Source organism: Mustelus asterias, chromosome 15 (assembly GCF_964213995.1).
Source record: "Mustelus asterias chromosome 15, sMusAst1.hap1.1, whole genome shotgun sequence".
In the NCBI taxonomy this organism is placed as follows: domain Eukaryota; kingdom Metazoa; phylum Chordata; class Chondrichthyes; order Carcharhiniformes; family Triakidae; genus Mustelus; species Mustelus asterias.
In genome coordinates, this window is record NC_135815.1 from 615,774 (window position 1) to 640,701 (window position 24,928).

A 24,928-nucleotide genomic window follows, 5' to 3' on the forward strand; every position below is an offset into this window, starting at 1 on the left:
GACATAAATTCTGATTCTAGGATCGCATGATAAAGACTCAGGAGGAAAAAAGCAGAAATATTTATGTGAAATAGTGTGACATAAACCCAATATCCCGGTTGAGGCCGTCCTTGTGTGTGCGGAACCTGGCTATCAGTTTCTGCTCCGCGACTCTGCGCTGTCGTGTGTCGCGAAGGCCGCCTTGGAGAACGCTTACCCGAATATCAGAGGCCGAATGCCCGTGACCGCTGAAGTGCTCCCCAACAGGAAGAGAACAGTCTTGCCTGGTGATTGTCGAGCGGTGTTCATTCATCCGTTGTCGCAGCGTCTGCATAGTTTCCCCAATGTACCATGCCTCGGGACATCCTTTCTTGCAGCGTATCAGGTAGACAACGTTGGCCGAGTTGCAAGAGTATGTACCGTGTACCTGGTGGATGGTGTTCTCACGTGAGATGATGGCATCTGTGTCGATGATCCGGCACGTCTTGCAGAGGTTGCTGTGGCAGGGTTGTGTGGTGTCTTGGTCACTGTTCTCCTGAAGGCTGGGTAGTTTGCTGCGGACAATGGTCTGTTTGAGGTTGTGCGGTTGTTTGAAGGCAAGAAGTGGGGGTGTGGGGATGGCCTTGGCGAGATGTTCGTCTTCATCAATGACATGTTGAAGGCTCCGGAGGAGATGCCGTAGCTTCTCCGCTCCGGGGAAGTACTGGACAACGAAGGGTACTCTGTCCACTGTGTCCCGTGTTTGTCTTCTGAGGAGGTCGGTGCGGTTTTTCGCTGTGGCGCGTTGGAACTGTTGATCAATGAGTCTAGCGCCATATCCTGTTCTTATGAGGGCATCTTTCAGCGTCTGGAGGTGTCTGTTGCGATCCTCCTCATCCGAGCAGATCCTGTGTATACGGAGGGCTTGTCCGTAGGGGATGGCTTCTTTAACGTGTTTAGGGTGGAAGCTGGAGAAGTGGAGCATCGTGAGGTTATCCGTGGGCTTGCGGTACAGTGAGGTGCTGAGGTGACCGTCCTTAATGGAGATGCGCGTGTCCAAGAATGCAACCGATTCCGGAGAGTAGTCTATGGTGAGCCTGATGGTGGGATGGAACTTGTTGATGTCATCATAGAGTTGTTTCAGTGATTGTTCACCATGAGTCCAAAGGAAGAAAATGTCATCGATGTATCTAGTGTATAGCACCGGTTGAAGGTCCCGTGCGGTGAAGAAGTCTTGTTCGAACCTGTGCATGAAGATGTTGGCATATTGAGGATCGCCAAGAAGATCGCGCATATCGACACAGACATCAAGTTTCTACAAAGATGCAAGAAAGCAGACAAGATACCGAAAGGACTACAGATCACGAACCCACTCAGGTCAACCTATAACACAGACTACGCTGAGAGACTTTGCCGTCGCACCTCTCTCACCCTCCTCAACCACCTCATACACCAACTCTACAGCAAACGCCGCAGCCTGGAAACCAAGATCGAATCCATATTCTCAACTTGCGCTCAGGACGCAGACCAGCTGCGAAACTCTGCCAAGCAGACGAGACAAAGGAACTACACCATCTACATGCACACCAAGAACAGGAAACTTGAGAAACTCGGCATCACCACCAGCAGCAACCAAGCCTCCCCCGGTACCACAGTAGGAAACAGTCCCACTGCAGGGAAGTCCATTGTCAACTTGTCCGACTACACACTTCAACCAGATGAAATCGAAGTTCTCAGCCGAGGGCTTAATTTTTGCCCCACCACCAAAATAGACCCCATCAGTCTCGCAGCAGACACAGAGGAATTCATCAGGCGAATGAGGCTGAGGGAGTTCTTCCACAAACCCCAAGAGGCCAACAACGAACACAATGAGACAGCCAATGAACTGGAACAGCCGACAGAGAGATCCGCAGTGCATCCGAAGAGGAAAGAGTCGAATTGGACTCCTCCGGAAGGCCGCTGCCCTCGACTTGACATGTATGCCCAAGCCGTCAGGAGGTGCGTCAACACCAAATTCATCAGCCGCACTCACAAGACAGCCCCGAACATCACCCAAGCACAACGTAACGCCATCCACGCTCTCAAGACCAACCGCAACATTGTCATCAAACCAGCAGACAAAGGAGGGGCCATCGTCATACTGAACAGAACGGATTACTGCAAAGAAGTGTACCGACAACTCAACAACGAGGAACACTACAGACAGTTACCTGCAGATCCGACCAAAGAACACACCCGTCAACTCAACACTCTGATCAAGACCTTTGATCCGGACCTTCAGAACACCCTCCGTGCTCTCATCCCACGTACTCCCCGCGTTGGAGATCTCTACTGCCTCCCGAAGATACACAAGGCAAACACACCCGGCCGTCCCATCGTATCGGGCAATGGGACCCTGTGCGAGAACCTCTCCGGCTATGTCGAGGGCATCCTGAAACCCATTGTACAAAGAACCCCCAGCTTTTGTCGCGACACGACGGACTTCCTACAGAAACTCGGCACACATGGAGCAGTTGAACCAGGAGCGCTCCTCGTCACAATGGATGTCTCAGCACTCTACACCAGCATCCCCCATGACGATGGCATTGCTGCAACGGCCTCAGTGCTCAGCGCCAACAACTGCCAGTTTCCAGATGCAATTTTACATCTCATCCGCTTCATCCTGGACCACAATATCTTCACCTTCAACAACCAGTTCTTCATCCAGACACACGGAACAGCCATGGGGACCAAATTTGCACCTCAATATGCCAACATCTTCATGCACAGGTTCGAACAAGACTTCTTCACCGCACGGGACCTTCAACCGGTGCTATACACTAGATACATCGATGACATTTTCTTCCTTTGGACTCATGGTGAACAATCACTGAAACAACTCTATGATGACATCAACAAGTTCCATCCCACCATCAGGCTCACCATAGACTACTCTCCGGAATCGGTTGCATTCTTGGACACGCGCATCTCCATTAAGGACGGTCACCTCAGCACCTCACTGTACCGCAAGCCCACGGATAACCTCACGATGCTCCACTTCTCCAGCTTCCACCCTAAACACGTTAAAGAAGCCATCCCCTACGGACAAGCCCTCCGTATACACAGGATCTGCTCGGATGAGGAGGATCGCAACAGACACCTCCAGACGCTGAAAGATGCCCTCATAAGAACAGGATATGGCGCTAGACTCATTGATCAACAGTTCCAACGCGCCACAGCGAAAAACCGCACCGACCTCCTCAGAAGACAAACACGGGACACAGTGGACAGAGTACCCTTCGTTGTCCAGTACTTCCCCGGAGCGGAGAAGCTACGGCATCTCCTCCGGAGCCTTCAACATGTCATTGATGAAGACGAACATCTCGCCAAGGCCATCCCCACACCCCCACTTCTTGCCTTCAAACAACCGCACAACCTCAAACAGACCATTGTCCGCAGCAAACTACCCAGCCTTCAGGAGAACAGTGACCAAGACACCACACAACCCTGCCACAGCAACCTCTGCAAGACGTGCCGGATCATCGACACAGATGCCATCATCTCACGTGAGAACACCATCCACCAGGTACACGGTACATACTCTTGCAACTCGGCCAACGTTGTCTACCTGATACGCTGCAAGAAAGGATGTCCCGAGGCATGGTACATTGGGGAAACTATGCAGACGCTGCGACAACGGATGAATGAACACCGCTCGACAATCACCAGGCAAGACTGTTCTCTTCCTGTTGGGGAGCACTTCAGCGGTCACGGGCATTCGGCCTCTGATATTCGGGTAAGCGTTCTCCAAGGCGGCCTTCGCGACACACGACAGCGCAGAGTCGCGGAGCAGAAACTGATAGCCAGGTTCCGCACACACAAGGACGGCCTCAACCGGGATATTGGGTTTATGTCACACTATTTCACATAAATATTTCTGCTTTTTTCCTCCTGAGTCTTTATCATGCGATCCTAGAATCAGAATTTATGTCACACTATTTGTAACTCCCACAGTTGCGTGGACCTGCAGAGTTTCACTGGCTGTCTTGTCTGGAGACAATACACATCTTTTTAGCCTGTCTTGATGCTCTCTCCACTCCCATTGTTTTGTTTCTTAAAGACTGGATTAGTTGTAAGTATTCGCATTCCAACCATTATTCATGTAAATTGAGTCTGTGTCTTATAAGTTCTGTTTGTGAACAGAATTCCCACTCACCTGAAGAAGGGGCTCAGAGCCTCGAAAGCTTGTGTGGCTTTTGCTACCAAATAAACCTGTTGGACTTTAACCTGGTGTTGTTAAACTTCTTACTGTGTTTACCCCAGTCCAACGCCGGCATCTCCACATCATCAATGGAAGAAGCCAGAGAGTGGTTGTGGAGGATTGCTTCTCTGAGTGGAGGCCTGTGACTAGTGGTGTGCCGCAGGGATCGGTGTTGGGGCCATTGTTGTTTGTCATCTATATCAATGATCTGGATGATAATGTGGTAAATTGGATCAGCAAGTTTGCTGATGATACAAAGATTGGAGGTGTAGTGGACAGTGAGGAAGGTTTTCAAAGCTTGCAGAGGGATTTGGACCAACTAGAAAAATGGGCTGAAAAATGGCAAATGGAATTTAACGCAGACAAGTGTGAGATATTGCACTTTGGAAGGACAAACCAAAGAAGAACGTACAGGGTAAATGGTAGGACTCTGAAGAGTGCAGTCGAACAGAGGGATCTGGGAATACAGGTACAGAATTCCCTAAAAGTGATGTCACAGGTGGATAGGGTCGTAAAGAGTGCCTTTGGTACATTGGCCTTTATAAATCGGAGTATCGAGTATAAAAGTTGGAGTGTTATGGTAAGGTTATATAAGGCATTGGTGAGGCCAAATTTGGAGTATTGTGTACAGTTTTGGTCACCTAGTTACAGGAAGGATGTAAATAAGATTGAAAGAGTGCAGAGAAGGTTCACAAGGATGTTGCCGGGACTTGAGAAGCTGAGTTACAGAGAGAGATTGAATAGGTTGGGACTTTATTCCCTGGAGCGTAGAAGATTGAGGGGAGATTTGATAGAGGTGTATAAGATTTTGATGGGTATAGATAGAGTGAATGCAAGCAGGCTTTTTCCGCTGAGGCTAGGGGAGAAAAAAACCAGAGGGCATGGGTTAAGGGTGAAAGGAGAAAAGTTTAAAGGGAATATTAGGGGGGGCTTCTTCACGCAGAGAGTGGTGGGAGTGTGGAATGAGCTGCCGGATAAAGTGGTAAATGCTTTTAACATTTAAGAAAAACTTGGACGGGTTCATGGATGAGAGGGGTGTGGAGGGATATGGTCCAAGTGCAGGTCAGTGGGACTAGGCATAAAATGGTTCGGCACAGACAAGATGGGCCAAAAGGCCTGTTTCTGAGCTGTAATTTTCTATGGTTCTAAGATCCTTTTCCATAGTGAATACTGAAGTAAAGTATTCATTAAGTACCTCTGCTATTTCTTCCGGTTCCATACAAACTTTCCCACCATCACACTTGATAGGTCCTATTCTTTCACGTCTTATCCTCTTGCTCTTCACATACTTGTAGAATGCCTTAGGGTTTTCCTTAATCCTGCCTGCCAAGGCCTTCTCATGACCCCTTCTGGCTCTCCTAATTTCCTTCTTAAGATCCTTCCTATTAGCTGTATACTCTTCTAGATCTCTAACATTATCTAGCTGCCTGAACCTTTTGTAAGCTTTTCTTTTCTTCTTGACTAGATTCATTACAGCCTTTGTATACCACGGTTCCTGTAACTTACCATAACTTCACTGTCTCATTGGAATGTTGCTATGCAGAACTCCAGACAAATATTCCTTGAAAATTTGCCACATTTCTTCCGTACATTTCTCTGAGAAAACCTCTTTCCAATTTAAGCCTCCAATTTCCTGCCTGATAGCCTCATAATTCCCCTTACTCCAATTAAACACTTTTCTAACTTGTCTGATCCTATCTCTCTCCAATGCTATTGTAAAGGAGATAGAATTATGATTACTATCTCCAAAATGACTTGCCAATTTTAAAACTCAATACCGCGGCCGATTAAGGCAAGCATGCCATATGCCTTCTTGACTACCTTCTCCACCTGCATTGCCACTTTCAGTGACCTGTGTACCTGTACACCCAGATCCCTTTGCCTATCAATACTCTTAAGGGTTCTGCCATTTACTGCATATTTCCTTTCTGTATTAGACTTTCCAAAATGCCGTTCCTCACATTTGTCCGGATTAAACTCCATCTGCCATCTCTCCGCCCAAGTCTCCAACCGATCTATATCCTGGTGTATCCTCTGATGGTCCTCATCGCTATCCGCAAATCCACCAATCTTTGTGTCATCCGCAAACTTACTAATTAAACCAGTTACGTTTTCCTCCAAATCATTTATATATATTACAAACAGCAAAGGTCCCAGCACTGATCGCTGAGGAACACCACTTGTTGCAGCCCTTCATTCAGAAACAGACCCTTCCACTGCTACCCTCTGTCTTCTTTGACTGAGTAAGAAGTCTCACAACACCAGGTTAAAGCCCAACAGGTTTATTTGGTAGCAAAAGCCACTAGCTTTCGAAGCGCTGCTCCTTCATCAGGTGAGTGGGATTTCAGTTCACAAACAGGGCATATAAAGACACAAACTCAATTTACAAAATAATGGTTGGAATGCGAGTCTTTACAGGTAATCAAGTCTTAAAGGTACAGACAATGTGAGTGGAGAGAGGGTTAAGCACAGGTTAAAGAGATGTGTATTGTCTCCAGCCAGGATATTTAGTGAGATTTTGCAAGCCCAGGCAAGTCGTGGGAGATATAGATAGTGCGACATGAACCCAAGATACTGGTTGAGGCCGTCCTCATGTGCGGAACTTGGCTATCAGTCTCTGCTCAGCAACTCTGCGCTGTCGTGTGTCATGAAAGCGCCTTGGGCTTTAACCTGGTGTTGTGAGACTTCTTACTGTGTTTACCCCAGTCCAATGCCAGCATCTCCACTTCATGGCTCCTTTGACCGAGCTATTTTTGTATCCACCTTGCCAGCTCACCTCTGATCCCATGCGACTTCATCTTCTGCGCCAGTCTGCCATGAAGGACCTTGGCAAAGGCCTTACTGAAGTCCATGTCGACAACATCCACTGCCCTACCCTCATCAATCATCTTCGTCACTTCCTCGGAAAACGTGATCAAGTTCGTGAGACATGAACTCCCCTTCACAAAACCATGTTGCCTCTCACTAATACGTCCACTTATTTCCATGTGGGAACAAATCCTGTCTCGAAGAATCCTCTCCAATAATTTCCCTACCACTGATGTAATTACTAGGCCAGCGACAATAGTACTACACCACCGCCTCCTGAGCTCCCATCTGATCTCTCACAGGGGAAACAGGCTGCTGACTGACTGGGCTTGCCAGGGCAGCACGGTAGCATAGTGGTTAGCACTGTTGCTTCACAGCACCAGGGACCTGGGTTTAATTCCTGCTTGGGTCATAGTCTGTGTGGAGTTTGCATGTTGTCTGCATGGGTTTCCTCCGGGTGCTCCGGTTTCCCCCACAATCTGAAAGACGTGCTGGTTAGTACATTGACCTGAACAGACGCCAGACTGTGGCGATTAGGGGAATTTCACAATAATTTCATTGCAGTATTAATGTTAGCCTGACTTGTGACTGACTGGGCTTGTACTGGAGTGATTACGGTAGTTGCGCGTTTCCACCACTCGTTACGGTACTGGAATGGGCGGGGATGATGTGACTCGGGCTGTTCGTTGATTGGCTATAATCTCTCACTGGTGGCTCACGTCACGTTCCTCTCGCTCTCCGATTGGTTGTCGCTGGCTGGTCCGAGGCAGCGGTTACCCGGGTAACCGGGAGCGCGAGAGAGACCCAGAGCCCGGGGAGAGAGACCCAGAGCCCGGGGAGAGAGACCCAGAGCCCGGGGAGAGAGAGAGAGGCAGAGCCCGGGGAGAGAGAGAGAGGCAGAGCCCGGGGAGAGAGACCCAGAGCCCGGGGAGAGAGAGGCAGAGCCCGGGGAGAGAGAGAGAGGCAGAGCCCGGGGAGAGAGAGAGAGGCAGAGCCCGGGGAGAGAGAGAGAGGCAGAGCCCGGGGAGAGAGAGAGAGGCAGAGCCCGGGGAGAGAGACCCAGAGCCCGGGGAGAGAGAGGCAGAGCCCGGGGAGAGAGAGAGAGGCAGAGCCCGGGGAGAGAGACCCAGAGCCCGGGGAGAGAGAGAGACCCAGAGCCCGGGGAGAGAGAGAGGCAGAGCCCGGGGAGAGAGACCCAGAGCCCGGGGAGAGAGAGGCAGAGCCCGGGGAGAGAGAGAGAGGCAGAGCCCGGGGAGAGAGACCCAGAGCCCGGGGAGAGAGACCCAGAGCCCGGGGAGAGAGAGAGACCCAGAGCCCGGGGAGAGAGAGAGGCAGAGCCCGGGGAGAGAGACCCAGAGCCCGGGGAGAGAGAGGCAGAGCCCGGGGAGAGAGAGAGAGGCAGAGCCCGGGGAGAGAGACCCAGAGCCCGGGGAGAGAGACCCAGAGCCCGGGGAGAGAGACCCAGAGCCCGGGGAGAGAGAGACCCAGAGCCCGGGGAGAGAGACCCAGAGCCCGGGGAGAGAGACCCAGAGCCCGGGGAGAGAGAGACCCAGAGCCCGGGGAGAGAGAGACCCAGAGCCCGGGGAGAGAGAGACCCAGAGCCCGGGGAGAGAGAGACCCAGAGCCCGGGGAGAGAGAGACCCAGAGCCCGGGGAGAGAGAGACCCAGAGCCCGGGGAGAGAGAGACCCAGAGCCCGGGGAGAGAGAGACCCAGAGCCCGGGGAGAGAGAGAGGCAGAGCCCGGGGAGAGAGACCCAGAGCCCGGGGAGAGAGAGACCCAGAGCCCGGGGAGAGAGAGAGGCAGAGCCCGGGGAGAGAGACCCAGAGCCCGGGGAGAGAGAGGCAGAGCCCGGGGAGAGAGACCCAGAGCCCGGGGAGAGAGACCCAGAGCCCGGGGAGAGAGACCCAGAGCCCGGGGAGAGAGAGACCCAGAGCCCGGGGAGAGAGAGACCCAGAGCCCGGGGAGAGAGACCCAGAGCCCGGGGAGAGAGAGACCCAGAGCCCGGGGAGAGAGAGAGGCAGAGCCGGGGTCAACATGGATTTCCTGCGATCTCTCGGGCACCCGGAGGAGCTGCTGAATCTGATCAAATACAAACTGGGGCCGGGGAGCCGCTCCCGGTGTCCGCAGGTGAGGAGGGGAATGGGGGGCTCCAGGCTGTCGGTGCCGCATCCCGGATTCCGCTCTGAGTAACCCAGACCCTGCAGCCGCTGTCCCTGCGTGTTTTGTGATTCATGTCCATGGACCCCCAGGTCCCTCCTGTTCTGCAGCTTCGCTCCATTTAAATCATCTGCTTTTCTATTCTTCCGGCCTAATTGAGCAGCCTCGCATTTTCCCCCTTTATACTCCATCTGTCAAATTCTCTGGCCACTCACATAACTAATCATGTCCCTTTGCAGACGTTTTATAGCCTCCTCACCACTTGTTCTTCTCCCTGCCTTTGTATCATCAGCAAATTTGGTTATAATACCCTCTGTCCCTTCATCAGTCATCAATATAGATGGTAAATAGTTGGAGCCCCAGCACTGAACCCTTTAGCACTCCAAGTTAAAATTCCAGCCTGAAAGTGATCCTCATCTCCTCAGAGTCTTAAACTAAATTTTAACCTCCTCACTCTCGCAGTCGTCATCCTCCCCCCCCCCCCCCCCCCCCGCCCCCAGAGCAGGAGCAGGGGGACCTGGTTGTATATGAACATAGATCATTGCAGGACAGCTGGTGAGAGTAGTTAATAAAGCATGTAGTATTCTGGACTTTATTAATGGGGCATAGAATATACGAGCAGTGAGGTTATGTTGAACTTGTGACAAATGCTAGTTGGACCTCGGCTGGAATATTGTGCCCATTTCTGGATGCCATGCTATAAAGGATGTGAACGTGTTGGAGAGAGTGAGGAAAAGGTTTACAAGAATGGTTCCAGGGATGGGAAACTTCAGTTGTAGAGTCTTGGAGGTTTACAGCATGGAAACAGGCCCTTCGGCCCAACTTGTCCATGTCGCCCTTTTTTTTTAAACCCCTAAGCTAATCCCAATTGCCCACATTTGGCCCATATCCCTCTATCCCATGTAACTATCTAAATGCTTTTAAAAGACAAAATTGTACCCGCCTCTACTACTACCTCTGGCAGCTTGTTCCAGACACTCACCACTCTCTGTGTGAAAACATTGCCCCCTGGACACTTTTTTGTATCTCTCCCCTCTCACCTTAAACCTATGTCCTCTAGTTTTAGACTCCTCTACCTTTGGGAAAAGATATTGACTATCTAGCTGATCTAAGCCCCTCATTATTTTAAAGACCCCTATAAGATCACCCCTCAGCCTCCTACGCTCCAGAGAAAAAAGTCCCAGTCTATCCAGCCTTTCCTTATAACTCAATCCATCAAGTCCCGGTAGCATCCCAGTAAATATTTTCTGTACTCTTTCTAGTTTAATAATATCCTTTCTATAATAGGGTGACCTGAATTGTACACAGTATTCCAAGTGTGGCCTTACCAATGTCTTGTACAACTTCAACAAGACATTCCAACTCCTGTATTCAATGTTCTGACCGATGAAACCAAGCATGCCGAATGCCTTCTTCACCACTCTGTCCACTTGAGACTCCACTTTCAAGGAGCTGTGAACATGTACCCCTAGATCTCTTTGTTCTGTAACTCTCCCCAACGCCCCACCATTAACTGAGTAAGTCCTGCCCTGGTTCAGTCTACCAAAATGCATCACCTCGCATTTGTCTAAATTAAACTCCATCTGCCATTCGTCAGCCCACTGGCCCAATTGATCAAGATCCCGTTGCAATTGGAGATAACTTTCTTCACTGTCCACTATGCCACCAATCTTGGTGTCATCTGCAAACTCCCTAACCATGCCTCCTATGTTCTCATCCAAATCATGAATATAAATGACAAATAACAGTGGACCCAGCACTGATCCCTGAGGCACACCGCTGGTCACAGGCCCCAGTTTGAAAAACAACCCTCTACCCTCAGCCAGGCCCCCTCTCTGTAACTCGGGGAGATAGTAATATAGAGACTGGGAAACCTATTCTTAAAGCAAAAATAGAATTGATGGACGTGTTTAAAATCATGAATATCCTGCACACTGAGGTAATATGGGCTGAAGTTAGAAATAGGAAAGGAGCGGTCACGTTGCTAGGAGTTTACTATAGGCCCCCAAATAGTAATAGAGATGTGGAGGAAGAAATTGCTAAGCAGATTATGGATATGTGTGGGGGTCACAGGGTAGTTGTCATGGGGGACTTTAACTTTCCAAATATTGATTGGAACCTTTGTAGGTCAAATAGTTTGGATGGGGCAGTTTTTGTGCAGTGTGTGCGGGAGGGTTTCCTGACACAATATGTGGATGGGCCGACTAGAGGTGAGGCCACATTGGATTTGGTACTGGGAAATGAACCGGGCCAAGTGTTAGATTTGGTTGTGGGAGAGCAATTTGGAGATAGTGACCACAATTCGGTGTCTTTTGTTATTGCAATGGAGAGGGATAGGGCCGTACGGCAGGGCAAGGTTTACAATTGGGGGAGGGGTAATTATGATGCGATTAGGCAAGAATTAGGGGGCATAAGTTGGGAACAGAAACTGTCAGAGAAAGGAACTAATGAAAAGTGGAATTATTTCAAGGAACAAATACTGGATGTCCTTGATAGGTATGTTCCTGTCAGGCAGGGAGGAAATGGCCGAGTGAGGGAACCATGGTTCACAAAAGAGGTGGAATGTCTTGTGAAAAGGAAGAGGGAAGCTTATGTAGGGATGAGGAAACAAGGTTCAGATGGCTCGATTGAGGGTTACAAGTTAGCAAGGAATGAGCTGAAAAAGGGGCTTAGGAGAGCTAGGAGGGGACATGAGAAGTCCTTGGCGGGTCGGATCAAGGAAAACCCCAAGGCTTTTTACTCTTATGTGAGGAATAAAAGAATGACCAGGGTGAGGTTAGGGCCGGTCAAGGACAGTAGTGGGAACTTGTGTATGGAGTCAGTAGAGATAGGCGAGGTGATGAATGAATACTTTTCTTCAGTGTTCACCAAGGAGAGGGGCCATGTTTTTGAGGAAGAGAAGGTGTTACAGGCTAATAGGCTGGAGGAAATAGATGTTCGGAGGGAGGATGTCTTGGCAGTTTTGAATAAACTGAAGGTCGATAAGTCCGCTGGGCCTGATGAAATGTATCCTAGGATTCTTTGGGAGGCAAGGGATGAGATTGCAGAGCCTTTGGCGTTGATCTTTGGGTCCTCGCTGTCCACGGGGATGGTGCCAGAGGACTGGAGAATGGCGAATATTGTTCCTCTGTTTAAGAAAGGGAATAGAAATGACCCTGGTAATTATAGACCGGTTAGTCTTACTTCGGTGGTTGGTAAATTGATGGAAAAGGTCCTTAGGGATGGGATTTACGACCATTTAGAAAGATGCGGATTAATCCGAGATAGTCAGCACGGATTCGTGAAGGGCAAGTCGTGCCTCACAAATTTGATAGAATTTTTTGAGGAGGTAACTAAGTGTGTTGATGAAGGTAGGGCAGTTGATGTCATATACCTGGATTTTAGTAAGGCGTTTGATAAGGTCCCCCATGGTCGGCTTATGATGAAAGTGAGGAGGTGTGGGATAGAGGGAAAGTTGGCCGATTGGATAGGCAACTGGCTGTCTGACCGAGTAAGAAGTTTAACAACACCAGGTTAAAGTCCTCTGAGCCCCTTCTTCAGGTGAGTGGGAATTCTGTTCACAAACAGAACTTATAAGACACAGACTCAATTTACATGAATAATGGTTGGAATGCGAATACTTACAACTAATCCAGTCTTTAAGAAACAAAACAATGGGAGTGGAGAGAGCATCAAGACAGGCTAAAAAGATGTGTATTGTCTCCAGACAAGACAGCCAGTGAAACTCTGCAGGTCCACGCAACTGTGGGAGTTACAAATAGTGTGACATAAATTCTGATTCTAGGATCGCATGATAAAGACTCAGGAGGAAAAAAGCAGAAATATTTATGTGAAATAGTGTGACATAAACCCAATATCCCGGTTGAGGCCGTCCTTGTGTGTGCGGAACCTGGCTATCAGTTTCTGCTCCGCGACTCTGCGCTGTCGTGTGTCGCGAAGGCCGCCTTGGAGAACGCTTACCCGAATATCAGAGGCCGAATGCCCGTGACCGCTGAAGTGCTCCCCAACAGGAAGAGAACAGTCTTGCCTGGTGATTGTCGAGCGGTGTTCATTCATCCGTTGTCGCAGCGTCTGCGACAGTCCAACGCCGGCATCTCCACATCATGTCTGACCGAAGACAGAGGGTGGTGGTCGATGGAAAATTTTCGGATTGGAGGCAGGTTGCTAGCGGTGTGCCGCAGGGATCAGTGCTTGGTCCTCTGCTCTTTGTGATTTTTATTAATGACTTAGAGGAGGGGGCTGAAGGGTGGATCAGTAAATTTGCTGATGACACCAAGATTGGTGGAGTAGTGGATGAGGTGGAGGGCTGTTGTAGGCTGCAAAGAGACATAGATAGGATGCAAAGCTGGGCTGAAAAATGGCAAATGGAGTTTAACCCTGATAAATGTGAGGTGATTCATTTTGGTAGGACAAATTTAAATGTGGATTACAGGGTCAAAGGTAGGGTTCTGAAGACTGTGGAGGAACAGAGAGATCTTGGGGTCCATATCCACAGATCTCTAAAGGTTGCCAGTCAAGTGGATAGAGCTGTGAAGAAGGCCTATAGTGTGTTAGCTTTTATTAACAGGGGGTTGGAGTTTAAGAGCCGTGGGGTTATGCTGCAACTGTACAGGACCTTGGTGAGACCACATTTGGAATATTGTGTGCAGTTCTGGTCACCTCACTATAAGAAGGATGTGGAAGCGCTGGAAGGAGTGCAGAGGAGATTTACCAGGATGCTGCCTGGTTTGGAGGGTAGGTCATATGAGGAAAGGTTGAGGGAGCTAGGGCTGTTCTCTCTGGAGCGGAGGAGGCTGAGGGGAGACTTAATAGAGGTGTATAAAATGATGAAGGGGATAGATCGAGTGAACGTTCAAAGACTATTTCCTCGGGTGGATGGAGCTATTACAAGGGGGCATAACTATAGCGTTCGTGGTGGGAGATACAGGACGGATATCAGAGGTAGGTTCTTTACGCAGAGAGTGGTTGGGGTGTGGAATGGACTGCCTGCAGTGATAGTGGAGTCAGACACTTTAGAAACATTTAAGCGGTTATTGGATAGGCACATGGAGCACACCAGGATGATAGGGAGTGGGATAGCTTGATCTTGGTTTCAGATAAAGCTCGGCACAACATCGTGGGCCGAAGGGCCTGTTCTGTGCTGTACTGTTCTATGTTCTATCTATGTTCTATGAATAGTTTTACTAAACTAAATAAGGAGAAATTGGCAGAAGGATCGGTCACCAGAGGATACAGATTTATTATAATTGGTAAAGCAACAAGAGGTAACATGAGGCACTTATTTTCACAGCAGGTTGTGTGATCTGGAATGGGCTGACTGACAGGGTGGTGGGAGCAGATTCAACGGGACTATGGGCAAAGAGCAGGGAAGTGGGACAAATTAGATAGCTTTACCAAAGAGCCATCCTGGGGCTGAATGATTTTAAAAGCTATCTATAGTCTTGGTCCAACTTCAAATTTCAATAATTTTGGATGTTTGACACAAACTGCAGTCTGATTCTATGATCACAAACAATACTAACATTGAAAAAAGAGACTTGCTGTTAGCAATTAACATTTAAAAACTTTGAATTATAGTTTTAAAAACAAAGAAAGGTTAATGACACAAGTTGTTTCTTGGTGGCTGAAAAAGAGCTATCCAGGTTAATCCTACGAATATACAAATTAGGAGCAGAAGTAGATCATTCGGCCCATCAAGCCTGCTCCAGAAAATCCCATATTCCAGCTCTTGGTCTGTATCCCTGTAGCTGATGGTGCCTCAAGTTGTTCCTGTTTTGTTTGCTGCTATTATCCAGAATTATTAAGTTTGCAATGAATGTTGAAGATCCAGTCTAATGGTGTAAAGTGTTAACTGCAGAGTTAACTAAGAGTTAACTACACATTCACATCATGTTTACATCATGTGGGCAGTGTGACAAAAGTCAGCTCCCTACAACTAGCTATCCTTCTGAGGTTCTCTGGCTCTGCTCCCTGGGCTCCCTGGCCCTGGGCTCCCTGGCCCTGGGCTCCCTGGCCCTGGGCTCCCTGGCCCTGGGCTCCCTGGCCCTGGGCTCCCTGGCCCTGGGCTCCCTGGCCCTGGGCTCCCTGGCCCTGCTTTCTGGGCACTGTGGCCCTACTCTATGATTGGCTCTGGGCTCTCTGGCCTTGCTCCCTAGGCTCACCAGCTGGGGTCTCTGATTGAATCATAGAATCATACAGTGCAGAAGAGGCCCTTTGGCCCATCGAGTCTGCACTGACACATTAGAAACTCAACGCGCACTAAATCCCATCTGCCAGCACTTGGCCAATAGCCCTGAATGTTATGACGTGGCAAGTGCTCATCCAGGTACTTTTTAAAGGATGTGAGGCAACCCGCCTGCCTCTACCAGACTGTCACCACCCTCTGGGTAAAAACGTTTTCCCTCACATCCCCCCCTAAACCTCCTGCCCCTCACCTTGAACTTATGTCTCCATGTAACTGACCCTTCAACTAAGGGGAACAGCTGCTCCTTATCCACTCTGTCCATATCTCTCATAATCTTCTACACCTCGATCAGGTCGCCCCTCAGCCTTCTTTGCTCCAACGAAAACAGCCCCCAAGCCTACGCTCTTTATAACGTAAATGTTCCATCCCAGGGAGTATCCTGGTAAATCTCCTCTACACCCCCTCCAGTGCAATCACATGGGGCGGCACTGTGGCACAGTGGTTAGCACCGCTGCCTCACAGCGCTAGATGCCCGGGTTCGATTCCCGGCTTGGGTCACTGTGTGGAGTTTGCATGTTCTCCCCGTGTCTGTGTGGGTTTCCTCCTGATGTGGAGATGCCGGCGTTGGACTGGGGTAAACCCTCCCACAGTCTGAAAGATGTGCTGGTTAGGTGCATTGACCCAAACAGGCACTAGAGTGTAACAACTAGGGGAATTTCACAGTATCTTCATTGCAGTGTTTATGTAAGCCTTACTTGTGACTAATAAATAAATGCTTCTGAAAATGTGGCGATCGTAACTGCACACACTATAGTTGTGGCCTCAAAGTTCTATACAACGAGGAAGTGACGAAGATGATTGATGAGGTTAGAGCAGTGGATGTTGTCTACATGGACTTCAGTAAGGCCTTTGACAAGGTCCCTCATGGCAGACTGGTGCAGAAGGTGAAGTTGCATGGGATCAGAGGTGAGATGGCAAGGTGGACACAAAACTGGCTCGGTCAAAGAAGACAGAGGGTAGTAGTGGAAGGGTGCGTTTCTGAATGGAGGGCTGTAACAAGTGGTATTCCTCAGGGATCAGTGCTGGGACCTTTGCTGTTTGTAATATATATAAATGATTTGGAGGAAAATGTAACTGGATTGATTAGTAAGTTTGCGGATGACACAAAGGTTGGTGGATTTGCGGATAGCGATGAGGACCATCCGAGGATACAGCAGGATATAGATCAGTTGGAGACTTGGGCAGAGAGATGGCAGATGGAGTTTAATCCGGACAAGTATTTGCATTTTGGAATGTCTAATACAGATAGGAAATATGCTGTAAATGGCAGAAGCCTTAAGAGTATTGATAGGCAAAGGGATCTGGATGTACAGGTACACAGGTCACTGAAAGTGGCAATGCAGGTGGAGGAGGTAGTCAAGAAGGTATACGGCATGCTGCCTTCATCGGTCGGGGTATTGAGTTTAAAAATTAGCAAGTCATGTTGGCTTTGGAGAGGGTACAGAAAAGATTTACCAGGATGTTGCCTGGTATGGAGGGCATTAGCTATGAGGAGAGGTTGGAGAAACTGGAGCGATGGAGGTTGAGGGGAGACCTGATAGAAGTCTACAAGATTGAGAGGCATGGACAGAGTGGATAGTCAGAAACTTTTTCCCAGGGTGGAAGAGTCAATTACTAGGGGGCATAAGTTTAAGGTGCGAGGGGCAAGGTTTAAAGGAGATGTACCAGGCAGATTTTCTACACGGAGGGTAGCGGGTGCCTGGAGCTTGTTGCCGGGGGAGGTAGTGAAAGCGGATACAGTAGTGGCTTTTAAGGGACATCTTGACAAGTACATGAATAGGATGGGAATAGAGGGATATGGTCCCCGGTCGGGTAGGCGGTTTTAGTTAAGTCGGACTGCATGGTCGGTGCAGGCTTGGAGGGCCGAAGGGCTTATTCCTGTGCTGTAATTTTCTTTGTTCTAACTCCAACATGATGACTCATCTTTCATTCCCTCATCCCACAATATAAATATCTCCCCCGTTCTATGCCTTTTAGCTTTGATAAAGGGTCATCTGGACTCAACGTCAGCTCTTTTCTCTCCTTACAGATGCTGCCAGACCTGCTGAGATTTTCCAGCATTTTCTCGTTTGGGTCCAATATGACTTCGCTGCTTTTATAATCTGTGCCTCAATTGATAAAGGCAGGTGTGCCATATGCCTTTTTCACCACCCTACGAACATACCTTTCTGCTTTCAGAGATCGGTGGAGAAACACACAAAGGTCCCTTTTGTTCCACACAACTTTCCAGTGTCCTACAATTCATTGAGTACCTTCTTGTCAAATTACTCCTTTCAAAGTGTATCACCTCACACTTAGAACATAGAACATAGAACAGTACAGCACAGAACAGGCCCTTCGGCCCACGATGTTGTGCCGACCTTCATCTGAAACCAAGATCAAGCTATCCCACTCCCTACCATCCTGGTGTGCTCCATGTGCCTATCCAATAACCGCTTAAATGTTCCTAAAGTGTCTGACTGCACTATCACTGCAGGCAGTCCATTCCACACCCCAACCACTCTCTGCGTGAAGAACCTACCTCTGATATCCTTCCTATATCTCCCACCATGAACCCTATAGTTATGCCCCCTTGTAATAGCTCCATCCACCCGAGGAAATAGTCTTTGAACGTTCACTCGATCTATCCCCTTCATCATTTTATAAACCTCTATTAAGTCTCCCCTCAATCTCCTCCGCTCCAGAGAGAACAGCCCCAGCTCCCTCAACCTTTCCTCATAAGACCGACACTCCAAACCAGGCAGCATCCTGGTAAATCTCCTCTGCACTCTTTCCAGCGCTTCCACATCCTTCTTATAGTGAGGTGACCAGAACTGCACGCAATATTCCAAATGCGGTCTCACCAAGGTCCTGTACAGTTGCAGCATAACCCCACGGCTCTTAAACTCCAACCCCCTGTTAATAAAAGCTAACACACTATAGGCCTTCTTCACAGCTCTATCCACTTGAGTGGCAACCTTTAGAGATCTGTGGATATGGACCCCAAGATCTCTCTGTTCCTCCACAGTCTTCAGAACCCTACCTTTGACCCTGTAATCCACATTTAAATTAGTCCTACCAAAATGAATCACCTCACATTTATCAGGGTTAAACTCCATTTGCCATTTTTCAGCCCAGCTTTGCATCCTATCTATGTCTCTTTGCAGCCTACAACAGCCCTCCACCTCATCCACTACTCCACCAATCTTGGTGTCATCAGCAAATTTACTGATCCACCCTTCAGCCCCCTCCTCTAAGTCATTAATAAAAATCACAAAGAGCAGAGGACCAAGCACCGATCCCTGCGGCACTCCGCTAGCAACCTGCCTCCAGTCCGAAAATTTTCCATCCACCACCACCCTCTGTCTTCGATCAGACAGCTCAGGGTTCGATCAGACAGCTCAGGGTTCGATCAGACAGCTCAGACTTTTCAGGGTTAAATTCCATCTGCCACTGATCTGCCCATTTGATCATTCCATCTATATCTTCTTATAGTCCAAGACACTCTGCCTCACTGTTAACCGCTCGTCCAATCTTTGTGTCATCCGCAAACTTACTAATCCTACTCCTCACATAGTCATCAATGTAATTTATATAGATGACGAATACCAACACAGATCCCTGTGGTACGCCACTGGCTTCCAGTCACTAAAACAGCTTTCTGTAATCATCCTCTGTCTCCGACAACTGAGCCAAATTACCATGTGAATTTACCTTCTTTACAAGTCTCCCATGTGAAACCTTGTCAAAGGCTTTGCTGAAATCCATATAAACTACATCGACTGCACTACCCTCATCTACACACCTAGTCACCACTTCCAAAAATTCATTCAAATTTGTTACGCATGATCTCCCTCTGATGAAGCCATGCTGACTATCCCTGATCAATCCTTGCCTCTCCTTCAGACGCTTCAGACATGAGATTCACTGGCCTCTTGTTCCCTGGCTTATTTCTGCTTATTTATTAAAACAGTAAGAGTTTTAACAACACCAGGTTCAAGTCCAACAGGTTTATTTGGTAGCAAATGCCATTTGCTACCAAATAAATCTGTTGGACTTGAACCTGGTGTTGTTAAAACTCTTACTGTGTTTACCCCAGTCCAACATCGGCATCTCCACATCATATTTATTAAAACACAGAACCACATTAGCTGTTCTCCAGTCCTCTGGCACCTCCCCTGTAAGAGTTTTGACAACACCAGGTTAGCTTTCGGAGCACTGCTCCTTCGTCAGATGGAGTGGATATCTGCTGATCTGCTGAAAGGTATGTGCAGATATCCACTCCGTCTAACGAAAGCTAATGGTATTTGCAACCAAATAAACCTGTTGGACTTTAACCTGGTGTTGTTAAAACTCTTACTGTGTTTACCCCAGCCCCTGCAATCCCACAGCAGCCTGGAACACAATTATCCAGACCTGGAGATTTATCCATTGTGAAGGCTGCCAACACCTCCAATACCTTCTCCTTCCCTGGCCTGCGCTGATTGGCTCCGCTCTCTCTGGGCCTGCTCTCTGATTGGCTCCGCTCTCTCTGGGCCTGCTCTCTGATTGGTTCCGCTATCTCTGGGCCTGCTCTCTGATTGGTTCCGCTCTCTCTGGGCCTGCTCTCTGATTGGCTCCGCTCTCTCTAGGCCGGCGCTCTGATTGGCTCTGGTCTCTCTGAGCCGGTGCTCTGATTGGCTCCGCTCTCTCTGGGCCGGTGCTCTGATTGGCTCCGCTCTCTCTGGGCCGGTGCTTTGATTGGCTCCGCTCTCTCTGGGCCGGTGCTCTGATTGGCTCCGCTCTCTCTGGGCCGGTGCTCTGATTGGCTCCGCTCTCTCTGGGCCGGTGCTCTGATTGGCTCCGCTCTCTCTGGGCCGGTGCTCTGATTGGCTCCGCTCTCTCTGGGCCGGTGCTCTGATTGGCTCCGCTCTCTCTGGGCCGGTGCTTTGATTGGCTCCGCTCTCTCTGGGCCTGCTCTCTGATTGGCTCCGCTCTCTCTGGGCCGGTGCTCTGATTGGCTCCGCTCTCTCTGGGCCGGTGCTCTGATTGGCTCCGCTCTCTCTGGGCCGGTGCTCTGATTGGCTCCGCTCTCTCTGGGCCGGTGCTTTGATTGGCTCCGCTCTCTCTGGGCCGGTGCTCTGATTGGCTCCGCTCTCTCTGGGCCGGTGCTCTGATTGGCTCCGCTCTCTCTGGGCCGGTGCTCTGATTGGCTCCGCTCTCTCTGGGCCTGCTCTCTGATTGGCTCCGCTCTCTCTGGGCCGGTGCTCTGATTGGCTCCGCTCTCTCTGGGCCGGTGCTCTGATTGGCTCCGCTCTCTGTGGGCCTGCTCTCTGATTGGCTCCGCTCTCTGTGGGCCGGTGCTCTGATTGGCTCCGCTCTCTCTGGGCCGGTGCTCTGATTGGCTCCGCTCTCTCTGGGCCGGTGCTCTGATTGGCTCCGCTCTCTGTGGGCCTGCTCTCTGATTGGCTCCGCTCTCTGTGGGCCGGTGCTCTGATTGGCTCCGCTCTCTGTGGGCCGGTGCTCTGATTGGCTCCGCTCTCTGTGGGCCGGTGCTCTGATTGGCTCCGCTCTCTGTGGGCCGGTGCTCTGATTGGCTCCGCTCTCTGTGGGCCGGTGCTCTGATTGGCTCCGCTCTCTGTGGGCCGGTGCTCTGATTGGCTCTGCTCTCTGTGGGCCGGTGATCTGATTGGCTCCGCTCTCTGTGGGCCGGTGCTCTGATTGGCTCCGCTCTCTGTGGGCCGGTGATCTGATTGGCTCCGCTCTCTGTGGGCCGGTGCTCTGATTGGCTCCGCTGTGGGCCGGTGCTCTGATTGGCTCCGCTGTGGGCCGGTGCTCTGATTGGCTCCGCTCTCTCTGGGCCGGTGCTCTGATTGGCTCCGCTGTGGGCCGGTGCTCTGATTGGCGGGTTGTGTTGGGAGTGAAGGGCCTGGGGGTGGGGATGAGCCGGGGGGAGCGGTGGAGAGCTGAGCCCGGGGAGCGACATGTACTGTGCAGCCAGGAGTGTGTGGCCCTTGGCGGTGCGGGCCATGCAGTGTGACTCCCGGCGCACGGCTGTACCTCAGCCCCGCACTCTACTCTGCACCGTCTGCCCGTGCCAAGTGTCTCGCTGCAGGCCGAGCTCGCCCTGTCTCTCGTGTTGGCTCCGACGGGACATCGCCAGTGGGCACTTCCTGCATGTGGCAACTCCCAGAAAGTTCTTCACAGCCGCCTCCCTGGTAGGTGAGGCCTGAGCCGGAGCCTGCCTCCTGCTTGGTGGGGTCTGTGTCTCCAGGCCACTCCCTCAGGCCCAACAACACTGCTGACAAACTAGAGCCCTCACGCGGACTGCCCTTCCCACCTGCCCCTCACGCGGGCTGCCCTTCCCACCTGCCCCTCACGCGGGCTGCCCTTCCCACCTGCCCCTCACGCGGGCTGCCCTTCCCACCTGCCCCTCACGCGGGCTGCCCTTCCCACCTGCCCCTCACAGTCTCTACCCCTGCTTCAGCTCAGCCCTTTAATTCGGGCTCTTTGTACTCTGTACTTCAATATATCAAGGTTTTCCTGGCTCGCCATTCGCCTTCTCTGCCTAGTTCAAGCTCACCCTAGACACTCTGATCTCACCCCACCATTCACCCATCACCCCATGTGCTCACTGATCTATGGTAGTCATGATGTGGAGATGCCGGTGTTGGACTGGGGTGAACACAGTAAGAAGTCTCACAACACCATGTTAAAGTCCAACAGGTTTATTTGGTAGCAAATACCATAAGCTTTTGGAGATTTCCACTCCATCTGACGAAGGAGCAGCGTTCTGAAAGCTTATGGTATTTGCTACCAAATAAACCTGTTGGACTTTAACCTGGTGTTGTGAGACTTCTTACTGTGTTCACTGATCTACACAGGCTCCTGCTCTACCTGTGTGTCAATTCTTCAAATTCTCATCCTTGTGTTCAAATCCTCGATGGCCTTTATCTTTGTAATATTGTCCAGCCTTGCATCCCTCCAATTCTGACCTCTTGTATTTTGCCAGTTTTAATCCCTCCACCATTTTATGGATGTTCCTTCAACTTCAAACATGTTAAGCATTGGAATTCCTATTTTAAACCTCACTGCATCTCCCTCTGTGACTGGATCCTGAACTTCCTAACTCACAGACCACAATCAGTAGGGATCGGCAACAACACTCCCTCCACGATCATCCTCAACACCAGTGTCCCACAAGGCTGTATTCTCAGCCCCCTACTATACCCCTTGTGCACCTATGACTGTGGCTAAATTCCTCACCAATTCGATTTTCAAGTTTGCTGATAACACCACCATAGTGGGTCAGATCTCAAACAATGACGAGACAGAGTACAGGAATGAGATAAAGAACCTGGTGAACTGGTGCAGTGACAATAATCTCTCCCTCAATGTCAACAAAACAAAGGGGATTGTCATCGAGTTCAGGAAGCGTAAGGGAGAACATGCCCCTGTCTACATCAAAGGGGACAAAGTAGAAATGGTTGGGAGCTTCAGGTTTTTAGATGTCCAGATCACCAACAATCTGTCCTGGTCCCCCCCCCCCCCCCCCCCCGCCGGCGCTATAGTTAAGAAAGCCCACCAACACCTCTACTTTCTCAGAAGGCTAAGGAAATTTGACATGTCAGCGGCGACTCCCACCAACGTTTACAGATGCACCATAGAAAGCATTCTTTCTGGTTGTATCACAGCTTGATATAGCTCCTGCTCTACCCAAGACCGCAAGGAACTACAAAAGGTCGTGAATGTAACCCAATCCATCACACAAACCAGCCTCCCATTCATTGACTCTGTCTACACTTCCTGCAGCCTTGGCAACGCAGCCAGCATAACTAAGGACCCCACGTACCCCAGACATTCTCTCTTCCACCTCCTTCCTTCGGGAAAAAGATACAAATGTCTGAGGTCACGTACCAACCGACTCAAGAACAGCTTCTTCCCTGCTGCTATCAGACTTTTGAATGGACTTACCTTGCATTAAGTTGATCTTTCTCTATAGCCTAGCTATGACTGTAACACTACATTCTGCACTCTCTTGTTTCCTTCTGTATGAACGGTATATTTTGTCTGTATAGCACGCAAAAACCAATACTTTTCACTGTTCATACATGTGACAATAATAAATCAAATCAAAATCTCCTCCTTTAAGATGCTACTTAAAACCTATCTCTTTGACCAAACTTTTGGTCATCTGACCTAATACTACCTTGATGTGCTTCGTGTCAGACTTTGCCTGATTATTGCTCCTGTGAGGTTAGAACATAGAACATAGAAAGCCACAGCACAAACAGGCCCTTCGGCCCACAAGTTGCGCCGATCACATCCCCACCTCTAGGCCTATCTATAGCCCTCAATCCCATTAAATCCCATGTACTCATCCAGAAGTCTCTTAAAAGACCCCAACGAGTTTGCCTCCACCACCACCGACGTCAGCCGATTCCACTCACCCACCACCCTCTGAGTGAAAAACTTACCCCTGACATCCCCCCTGTACCTACCCCCCAGCACCTTAAACCTGTGTCCTCTCGTAGCAACCATTTCAGCCCTTGGAAATAGCCTCTGAGAGTCCACCCTATCCAGACCCCTCAACATCTTGTAAACCTCTATCAGGTCACCTCTCATCCTTCGTCTCTCCAGGGAGAAGAGACCAAGCTCCCTCAACCTATCCTCATAAGGCATGCCCCCCAATCCAGGCAACATCCTTGTAAATCTCCTCTGCACCCTTTCAATGGCTTCAACATCTTTCCTGTAATGAGGTGACCAGAACTGCGCGCAGTACTCCAAGTGGGGTCTAACCAGGGTCCTATAAAGCTGCAGCATTATCTCCCGACTCCTAAACTCAATCCCTCGATTAATGAAGGCTAGTACGCCATACGCCTTCTTGACCGCATCCTCCACCTGCGAGGCCGATTTAAGAGTCCTATGGACCCGGACCCCAAGGTCCTTCTGATCCTCTACACTGCTAAGAATGGTACCCTTCATTTTATACTGCTGCTCCATCCCATTGGATCTGCCAAAATGGATCACTACACACTTATCCGGGTTGAAGTCCATCTGCCACTTCTCCGCCCAGTCTTGCATTCTATCTATGTCTCGCTGCAACTTCTGACATCCCTCCAAACTATCCACAACACCACCTACCTTGGTGTCGTCAGCAAACTTACCAACCCATCCCTCCACTTCCTCATCCAGGTCATTTATGAAAATGACAAACAGCAAGGGTCCCAGAACAGATCCCTGGGGCACTCTACTGGTCACTGACCTCCATGCAGAGAAAGACCCCTCCACAGCCACTCTCTGCCTTCTGCAGGCAAGCCAGTTCTGGATCCACAAGGCAACAGCCCCTTGGATCCCATGCCCTCTCACTTTCTCAAGAAGTCTTGCATGGGGGACCTTATCGAACGCTTTGCTGAAGTCCATATAGACCACATCCACCGCTCTTCCTTCGTCAATGTTCTTTGGGATGTTTTGCTCTTTGAAAGGTGCTACATAAATGCAGGTTGTTGGTTTGGTAGAGCAAGTGTCCGTGTCTCTTGGATTGGAGAGTGTGAGGAGTGAT

General features: G+C 49.8%; 1 protein-coding gene across 3 annotated transcripts in view; it reads left to right on the top strand.

The window, feature by feature from the left end:
• The first annotated feature begins 8,887 nt into the window (after window positions 1–8,887).
• Window positions 8,888–24,928, top strand: part of fdft1 (farnesyl-diphosphate farnesyltransferase 1) — a 54,852-nt gene continuing 38,811 nt past the window's right edge. For 2 of the 3 annotated variants that reach the window (XM_078229344.1, XM_078229343.1), the window contains exon 1: window positions 21,248–21,584. In XM_078229344.1, the coding sequence (XP_078085470.1) occupies window positions 21,351–21,584 (234 nt within the window). In that variant the 5' untranslated portion in view covers window positions 21,248–21,350. Of the gene's footprint in view, window positions 9,135–21,247; window positions 21,585–24,928 lie in introns of those variants that run through there. The other variant, XM_078229345.1, reaches the window with a different exon arrangement.